The sequence below is a fragment of the Lactuca serriola genome, chromosome 3 (assembly GCF_051521515.1).
Source record: "Lactuca serriola cultivar US96UC23 chromosome 3, Lser_US96UC23_V15, whole genome shotgun sequence".
Classification (NCBI taxonomy): Eukaryota; Viridiplantae; Streptophyta; class Magnoliopsida; order Asterales; family Asteraceae; genus Lactuca; species Lactuca serriola.
Genome location: NC_136410.1, coordinates 231,055,459 through 231,065,832, shown reverse-complemented (window position 1 = coordinate 231,065,832; position 10,374 = coordinate 231,055,459). Strand labels below are relative to the sequence as shown.

The 10,374-nt window shown below is 35.1% G+C and overlaps 1 protein-coding gene across 1 annotated transcript; it reads right to left on the bottom strand.

Annotated features, from left to right (window-relative positions):
- Window positions 1-6,202: 6,202 nt before the first annotated feature.
- LOC145094827 (uncharacterized) lies at window positions 6,203-7,735 on the bottom strand. Its single transcript, XM_079032848.1, has 2 exons — window positions 7,123-7,735; window positions 6,203-6,769 (listed from the first exon to the last, which is right to left on the bottom strand). Exons 1-2 carry the CDS (start codon window positions 7,691-7,693, stop codon window positions 6,402-6,404), a joined length of 939 nt encoding a protein of 312 aa, XP_078888974.1. The 5' UTR covers window positions 7,694-7,735; the 3' UTR covers window positions 6,203-6,401.
- Between the last annotated feature and the right edge of the window lie 2,639 nt (window positions 7,736-10,374).

The following is a 10,374-nucleotide window of genomic DNA, read 5'->3' as shown; positions in this document are numbered from 1 at the left end:
AGGCATGCCTGCCTAACTGTAGCTAACAGTTCAGGTATGGGATTGTCGATCCCTAATAGATCTATTTACAAATTTCACGCTCTCCCTCCAAAAGAATCTGGTTATACTAAAAGTAGAGGATTTACCAGTACCTCGCAGGGTAGCATGAAGAAGGTCTCACAATCCTATATTAACTAGTTTACGTGTTGTTTTGTTGTTCTCGTGATCGAAATCGTAGTAAATGGTGTAGAGTATAAATAATTATACACAAAATAATTATTTAGAATGATACTCTTGTTATCTGTATGTAGAAATGGATAAACTAAGTCTATCATAGTTTATATGTTCGACTGTATACGTGGTTTAAATCTGTAAAACTGATAATGAATTCCCCAAACTATACCTATTATAGTTTGACTGGTAAGTTATGTTCATGTAATGTTCCGCAAAAACTATGCAATTATGTTTAGAAAACGTCCCTTATGCTCCGCATATTACAAAAGGGATAAAGTATCTAGATTTTTGGTAAAACCATTGTAATTGCATTAGTTTTTAAGTTGTGAAAACCTTTATGTTTAGCAATGTATCCCCCCCCTAAAAACGTTTTAAAAACTATAAAAGCGTAGGGGTATGAACTCACAGTTGGTTGGATGCAAAGGATTGAACTGGACGATCATTGAGTTGATGTACATTGCAGTTAACGGAATCCTAATATCATTAAATACATATACGTATCTAAATTAGCGATTTCGTTAGATAAAGTGTTATATAAACACTTGTTTTCGGTTAAGGAATGTTACCGGGACTTGGTTGAATTGAGGAAACAGGCTTTTAACCATTGAAGAGCTGTTTACGACTGTATATGGGGTTTACGACCATGAACAAGGTTTGCGTCCGTGAACAAGGTTTATGGCCATGAATGGAGTTTACGGCCGAGAATTGGGTTTACGGCCGTGAACAGGGTTTACGGCCGTGAACTGGGCTTGGGGATTTTGAAGATCTAGAGGATTACGACCGTAAACTCAAGAACAAGGGTGCTTGTTTTCGACGAAAAAATGTTCCATAGGCTCCCAAACGGCCCCAAATGACGATTTCCAGTGTTTTTCGTGTGAAAGGAGGGCTTTATGGCGTTTACGGTCAAGAGAGTTAGAGAGCGAAAGTGAGTGTTTCCGTCCAAGAAGGTTCAAATGAGGGTGGGGGTCCTGCATTTATAGGACAGGGGTATGGTTGGTGGTGGGGTCCACCTGGCACCGACCGTAAACGGGTTTACGGCCGTATACGAGTTTATAGCCGTAAACTCGTCTTGGCCGTGAACTTATTGCTTTTCGAGAAATCATGAGTTTTTCGCGCGATTTTTGGTTTTCTGACTCGTATAGAATTATAATTAAAACCTTAGCTGATTTACTTAACCCAAGAAGTTGAAGGAAAATTTAATAAAATTAAATTTTTATTAACGGAGGTGGGTTCAATTAATAGAAGAAATTCCGGGTTGTCATAGATCAGAAAATACCTAAAAACCCTCATCCCAAAGGCTTCCTAGATTCTCCGCAACTCTCCTTGATTCGAGTATGGATCATGTGCTTTCAGTAGTACGAGCCCAATACTACCTTCCACACTTATCCATACTTTCCTCAAGAATCATCCCGAATCCTCTAAGTCACCTTCTCAAACCGGTACTCCAAGTACTCGCCAAACAACGCATCTGAACCCGTAAAACACTTCCTAGGATCACCTGGATTCCTCATCCTCACCCTTCCATCAACTGCAGAAGAACTCCCACTAACATCAACTAACTACTTCATGAACACAATCACATGCAACAAAGCTTAGATAATCCATTGAGTAAACGAATCACCCCAACAACGACTGGACTCAGACAATAGCTGCACAATAGGGCCAAATCCATCACTCTGAGATTATTTAACCTTTGCAGCATGCAACGTAACATACCGATGAAATAACTAGCCCATGTTAACTTGAGTCCCACAAAGCTCAAAGCATGCAGCATTCAGGCAATGGGAAAATCTAACCAGTCCAACACCTAATCAGGTCAATCTGTCCCAATCATCTAAAATCCATACTAGCATGCAATTCCAAAAGCTCAAACAATCAGGAATACAAGGGTATCTCTCCTAACATGAAATCATGAGTAGTTCTTTAGCCCTAATCTAACATGCAATTTTCATAACATATAATCATAACAAACATGCATGGGTATTCTAGGATTCACTTACTCGAGCTATACCGATTGCATGCATCACACCCCCTTTTTCTTTATAAGAATCTTTTTAGAAAATTTATTTTCTTTCAAAAAGATTACCAATTCTTCAGTTTGAGTTTAGACACACCCAAGAGTGTGCCCGAACCCTCAAACCAAGGCTCTAATACCAACTTGTAACGTCCCAAAAATTATATATAAAAATTTCATTTTTATTACCCCAAATCAGTCAACTATTTATTCCAAAAATTAACATAGTAAAAACATTCTCAAAACATCAGAGTGTTCAAGTCAATGCGGAACATAAATTCGGGGGATGCAGCGCGATCAAGTCGAGCTCTTCCTTTTGAATAACAGAAGTACCTAAAGCATGTAAACACCAAATCATAAGCACCAATGTTAGTGAGTTCCCCCAAAATACCACATACCATACAAGTCCAGGCCTAGCCCATCATACATGTTATTGAGCCTAGCCTATGCCATTGGGCCTAGCACATATACTTGGGCCTAAACCATGTCATTGGTCCTAGCCCATGACATTGGACCTATCCCATATTACCACATGCAAGTGTCACACAGACAGCTGGCATCCTACAGTATAGTGAGAAAAACTCACTTAAATCACAAGGTCAACAAACCCACAGCTCACAACCACGTAACCGATGCTAAAACTAACTTGTCAAATCATACAAGGTCTAAGCTTAGTCTAAAACTCTGAATCCAACCATTTAGTCCAAAAGGTCAACCCAGATCAACAAGTCAATGGTGAAGGTCAAAGTCAACGGTCAACATACTAACAGTTGACCGTCACGTCATGACCAACCCTTGGTCACATCATGAGAATACACTCAGACAGATTCCAGCTTGAACCAACTCAAAAACTCGGACAAATCGACTCAAAAGCAGTCCTCACGACGTGATCCTTCCTTGGTCACGCAGTGAGCTTCAAATGGTCAAGTTTTTCGGGGAAGAATCTCTCTCACATCGTGACACTCCCTCTGTCACGTCGTGAGCACAGTCTGATGCCATATTCTAATGTTTTGATTCCTGAATCCATTAATTCTTCAACCTCAACTCTTCCAAAAGCTAAAGGGGACTCCAAAGGTAAATAAAAATGTTTACTTGATGGACATGCATGTCATAAACCTAACTTAGGTCAAATGGAAATAAATGGTCCCAAACTCATGCAAGATTCATAAATCACAACTAAACTTCAGATCCATAAGATATGATGCTCAAGGGACCCTTAGGAGCCATAAAGTTGCTAACATTATGGTTCTCCTCCATGCACACTTCCACAAAATGAAGGAAAAGGGACAATAAGCTTAGATCCAAAAGCTATCAACTTAAATTTTGGACCTTGAAGACTTACAATGGTCCAAAAATATGAACAAGGTGATGATGATGAAGCTCCCTTAATGGACCAACACTCTAGTACACCTTCTTCTTCTTTTTTTGTCTTCTTCTTCTAGCCTCCAAAACACCAAAATGGATCCAAAACCAACCAAGAGGGAAAGGATTAGGGTTTTTTCTGAGTTGGAGGGAGGTGGAGGCTGAGAAATGAACCCTGAAACTGAGTCAATGGGGGCTTAAATACGTTGGAAACCCAAAAGTTTGTGAGCTTGGGTTGCAGTAGCTCTCACGTCGTGAGCATACCTGGCTCATGTCGTGAGGAAGGTCCTGATACGTGATCCTTCTTGGTTTGTCACATCGTGGCCATTTATGGCTCACGTCATGACACTCAGTTTTACCCAAATCTACTTCAACTTCAAACGTTCATAACTTCTTCGTTCCAACTCTGATTCTGATGTTCTTTATATCCACAGACAGGTCTTGAAGAGCTCTATAATTCTATCTTATTAATTAGGCTCACCACATGCTGAATCTTATAACCTCAATCCTTGTAAGCGGCCCTACACATAACTTTCCCCATTCCAACCTCGGGTCCGAACACACAATTCCCAGGCCTTGGTCCCATTGCCAACAATATTATCTTTCATTAAGGTCCAAACCTTACTTCTTAAAAGCCCCAAAGCCTACCCATAACCGAATCATAGTTCACGATCTTGCATCACAAAACATCTAAAACAGGGTGTTTTAATGAGATTCAAGACCCATACCCTTACACAAGTTAAAGGCATGGTGATGTAGGGAATGTAGTCTGTAAGAGGGAGGTTGGCAAGCAACCTCCTATACCTCTAAAAGTTACGACCAAGAGAAAGGGAAAGCGAGATGTGATGTTTCCAAGTTATCAAACATAATCTCTTACGTGTACAAGTATATGTACATTATATATATATATATATATATATATATATATATATATATATATATATATATATATGAACCCTTAAAGGTCCAAATATTTGTACACAGCATATTAAATCATACTATATGGTTAAATGTCTAGTTATTCTGTTTAGAAATATTATTTTTATAAAATAATAATTATTTCTTAATTAATTACAAGAGTTGAATATATTTATTAATAATCAAATTACTTAATAAATATTTAATAAGTGACAACTTGCTAAAGGTGTGACCCTATATGATCATATGTTATTAGCAAATATCATTCTAAAATGATTCTTGGGCATATAGATCCAATAATCTCAAACTTAAACAATATTTATTGTAGATTGACATAGACATTGTTGACGTCTAACAACATACCAATGGTCCCAAGAGGTGTCATCTAATAACTACCGATTTCCAAGTGCTCCAAGTCACAATTGACTATAAGGTGTAATATCAATTATTCATTTATCAGAGATTTCATGTTGAACAAATTAATTTAGTATATAAAATAAAAAAAATTCATTAAAGTCCTTAAACTTTAACTCTATTAACAAAAAAGATCATCCTTGATTGTTTATTTATAATTATGCCTAGAAAACTAACATTAACCGATATAAGGTCAATTTTGCAAGCGTTTATCGGTTTTTTGTGCTTAATTGTAAAAAAAATAATAAGGATTACTTTTGTGTTATTAAAATGTAACTTCAAAAGCCTTTATGGAGATTTCCATATATAAAAGTCGATTCTTTTTAAAAAATGAGTATGAAAATGAAAAAAAAAATCAAAATATAGGTTATTTTAAAAAATAAAACCTATCAATACCATAAAATAAAGACAATTTATAGACTATATTTATCATCTTCATAATTTCTCAATAAATTGACTACACCCCTCATTTACCATATTTTATTGCTAACTTTATTTCTACCTTTATTGACACTATTTATTTTGTTGGTTATAAAAACAATACATTAAAACATAATAAATCACAATAAAACGTTTCCACCAATTTTTTTATTTTGCCTAACAAATATAAATATTGTGCAACAATAATTCTTTTTTAAATCAATACAAATTTATGTAACCCACGCGAATCATGCAACAAGATTCCACATGATTAAAGATGTTACAAGTAAAATGTTCTGCAAATAGTTATTTTGAGTTTGTATCACTACAACTTTTATTTAGTTTTGTTGATGATTTTAATGTAATCAGAGAATTTTAGTGTAACAGAATTTATATATTACCAATAAAGTTTAATTCTTGATTTGATTACAAGTTAAGAGGTGCAGAATGCACTATTATATACAACAAGTTTGATATCGGTTCGACCAAATGACTGGAGATCAAAGGGATGCACCCCCTTGCAGGGTTGTTGGGGCAGCTCCCTAGTAGAGCCCAAGGTTACTGAAATTTTTTTCGAAATACTTTCTTTATAATTATCTTTGAAACTACAATGTCTTGTTTATGAAATAAAGTTAGTATTTAATATTGATTGATACTTATATTTGGTGATTAAAAGAATTCAAATTATATATAAATCCTAGTTCATGATATGAGATTATTCCTTGAAATGATTATCCTCATAATTTGTATTTTGGATAGCCATGGTATAGGATTGAATATCAATTTCGAAAAAATATTCACATGATCCTTCAAAAATATCTTATTTCTCATTCGGTTTCAAAAACTTTATTAGATCCCTACCCAACAAGTTTTTCCACTCATTATTAATTACGATATAAGTTTATACATTATACTATACTATTTATAAATTGCAAAAAACATGCACTCAACTACAAGGAAAGGAGGTCACATTGAAGTGGTAACATGCATATATGTGTTATATTACTTGGATTACAAGCCATGGACGTCCTGAGAGACTTGAAATTGTAGGCCTATTTATTTACTTCATAGATGGTGGACTTCCAAGACCATACCCTAAGCAACGACGTAGTTTCCAACCGCTTTTGCTTTCATAATTCGTACCCTTTTTCAACTTGAACAAAAATGACATCACTCTCTCCCTCTTTGATTCCGCACAGGGCCTTGACTCATTTCGGGTCTTCATCGCCTCATGGTCTACATCTGCCCCCATCCACACACTTCTAGTTCGAAACATTGGATTTGACTTTGATCTTGGTTTGACCGTCGATTCTTTAGGAACCCCTGCCGACTCTTTGCGCTTCATCAACTTCGCTAGTGTTGGTCCCCTTGGTTTCAACTGTTCGATGGGCTTCATGGGTAGACCTACATGGAAGCCACGGTATTCACCTGCATACTCTTAAAAGGATTTTACAAAGCAAGAAAAATAAAAGAGCCACATGCAAAATAACTTATTTTTATTGAATTACTTAGTATATGGCATTATATTTTAATTACTTTCAAGAATTATAGCAATCCATCTAAATATAACATTCACTTATATCCTTTTATAAAATACCTTTCAGAAAAAAATATTGACTAGCTTATTCGAATTATGATATTCCGTAATAAAAATTTGAAATACAAGAATGCATGGACAAAGAAGATGCTATGCTACAAAGTAAATAAAAGTAGACAACTATTTCTTGCATTTAGCCTAACCAAACAAAATTAAAAGTTTCTTGCTATATATACGTACATACCTTGATTGAAAATTCTGGAACCATCGTGGCTGGGATTTAACCCTTGTTTGTCTTCCAGCCAGTGTGAGACACTGCTGGTTCGATAAGCAGAATATGAATGTGACCGTCTATGGAAACTCATCCTTGCCCGTGTCTCTTCGCTAACTTTCTCCAAAGCAAACTGGAAAGGATCAAAATCATCGTTCCAAGCACATGACCGAGAAAAAGGGGATCTCACGACCGAGTTTGGAGACCTTGGTGATGAAGAAACCGATGTCTGAAGTCGTGGTGGGAGTTTTAAAGGCAAAACATGTCCACTACCAAAAGACTTGGCTCGAGCTGGTAGCCAATACTTTTGCTCTGTGTTATAGTTCCGCTTTGCCCACGCGAAGGCAGGATATGTTTGTTGAAACTCGCAACGACTAGAAAACATCTGGTTAGTGATCTCAAATTCAAATTCATCGCTGTCAAGCTGCATAGGGCTCGATGGTGCTGTATAGAACTGCAAGTTTTGTGGACTGTACCCTCTCGCAGATGTCGTTTCATCAAGATGAAATGGAGGAACGGTTTGGATTTGAGAAACGGTAGTCATATTTGATGGAGAATATTGAACAGGGGCTATGAGGGTAAACTAGAGAAGGTGGTTTTGAAAGAAGGGTTTTAATAGTTGTTGGGCAAATGGTTGCCTGAAGCTATGGATGTGCCTATTTACACGTATTGGTTACTTTGCTTGTAGTCTTGGATATGTCCCTCATGGCAAACTTTGTGGCATTTAACAAAAAAGTGATGCATTTTGACATGTATCGTCCAAGGAATCTATTACAAGTTTGCATCAAAAAGAAAAGTGACTTTTTTGTAGCTTTTGTTCATAAGTGAGAGGACGATGGATCAAATAGATTTGTGTAACGAATAAAAACTGATAAACTTTTAGGTCTGGGACATAAAAAAATTGGTAAAAGGTCGCGAATTTTTTATCACCATGTTTAAATTGATTATAAAAGTATATATTAAAATAATGGTTGATTATTAACAAAGTTTGTTATGTAAATTATTAATAAAGTTGTGGGAAATTGAGTAATCTAACCATATAAAGCAAGTGTTTGAAAAAAAATAACCATTTTTTTTAAAATAACCCGTTTGTCTGGAATAGGGCATTTACCGGACTAGGATCCTTGGCTAGTTTTTTTGTTTATGGTTTTACATAAGATATATATTGCAAAAGTAATAATACTTGAAATCTTAAAATATACCAAAAGTATTATATGTGATGTGTGTCAAGTTTTTTTTTATTTACGGTTTTATATAAAATCTATATTGCAAAGGTAACAGTGTATGAAATCTCAAAATCTACCAAAAGTATTATATGTGATGTGTGTTAACTTTTTTTGTTTATTTATGGTTTTATATAAAATGTATATTGCAAAAGTAACAGCATAAAATCTTAAAATCTACCAAAAGTATTATGTGTTGTGTGTTAACTTTTTTTTGTTTATTTATGGTTTTATATAAAATCTATATTGTAAAAGTAGTAGTGCTTGAAATCTTAAAATCTACAAAAAGTAATAATTACATAAATTTAAATTTGTTTTAAATAATACTACAACGCTCAAATGGACCCTTAATATATCCTAGTACCCCAAAAGAATATCGGCAATCGTTTGCATTGTGGTATAGCCCATGTATTGATTTCACTCTCAATCAAATAGGATTTCCCCATTATCAATATTTCTATGAACCAACACAAAAACATCTCACAATCCCCTTTATTGTTAGCATGTTTGGTACGTCTGGAGCCTTTTCAAATGTCATTTTGAAACTCTCAAGGGAGATTACATCTGTTGGTTTAGTATCCTCGCACCCCAAAAAAATATCGGCAATCGTTTGCATTGTGGTATAGCCCATGTATCGATTTCACTCTCTATCAAATATGATTTCCCCGTTATCAATATTTCTATGAACCAACACAAAAACACCCCACAATCCTCTTTATTGTTAGCATATTTTGGTACGCCTGGAGCCTTTTCAAATGTCATTTTGAAACTCTCAAGGGAGATATCATCAGTTGGTTTAGTACCCCCCCCCCCCCCCGGTACTTGATACATAGTAGGAATTTATGGATGTGGGCTCATATAGCTGTAAACCAAGACTGATTTTTTGAACAATAGTCGTCTACCCAATGACTATCGTATATAGTCATTTTGAATGTCTTCAAATCCTAAACACCCAAAAACCAGTGAGCACTCGGTATATTGATGGGGATGCAATATAACATTGTGACTTTTCACCCAAAAAAATTTCTTTCTATTTGAATCACTTTTTAACCTGAATATGTTTGTAGAAATCTTATTTTGAAGTTTATGAAAACATCACCCATGTTACTTTATTAACAAAACAAGTCCATCAAAATAAAAGTTCTTAAAAACCAATATCAAAGTGAGTTCTCAAAATCAAACGTAAAGGTATCATCACTAAGTAATACTAAATAACTACCCAAAAGTCCTCATCCTCACTAAGCCATCAGCCTATGTTACTTGTACCAATAAAAGACAAACAACAAGCAAAGAAACAAGTGTCAACATATGTTAAGTGAGCTAATCATAAGTACAACGTTATGAAACACACATATCCCAAATAGGTCAAACAAAACATCATATAAACATGCATTCTAACACTCACATAACATGACATCAGATACACCATATAATCATCATAATAATGTTCAATTGTTATTCTTCTTTAGAGCCATCACTTTTAGTTATACTTCATCATTCATATTTGTAACCAGTTATTACTTCATTCATCGCTATAATAGATAAGATAATATTAATCTTCATTTTCATCATTAAAATTACTCTCCTCTTATTCACCTTTGTAATTGTCATTATAATACTTCCTATTTATGGGTCTATATATTCATCAGTAACCCCAATATAAGTATCATGTTTGCTACAAACATGACCACCCAATGCACTAAGTGAGGCACGACTCTCACCTGTAACATTGTCATCGGTTTTTGATATGTAGAATGGTGAGCTGGGTTTTGAAAAAGATGATGGTGTATTATGTTTTATGGAGAGAGAGAGAGAGAGAGCCTCTAATATTAAATAATAATTATTATTATTTTAAATAAGACAAAATTTCATAAATGGTCCCTGTGGTAGTGAAAAGACAGAAATGTCATTTACTTAACGGCCAAAAGCTAATGGAGTTAACAAAAAGGACCATATGTTAAAAATTTTGAAACTACAGGGACGATCCGTGAGGTTTTTTAAA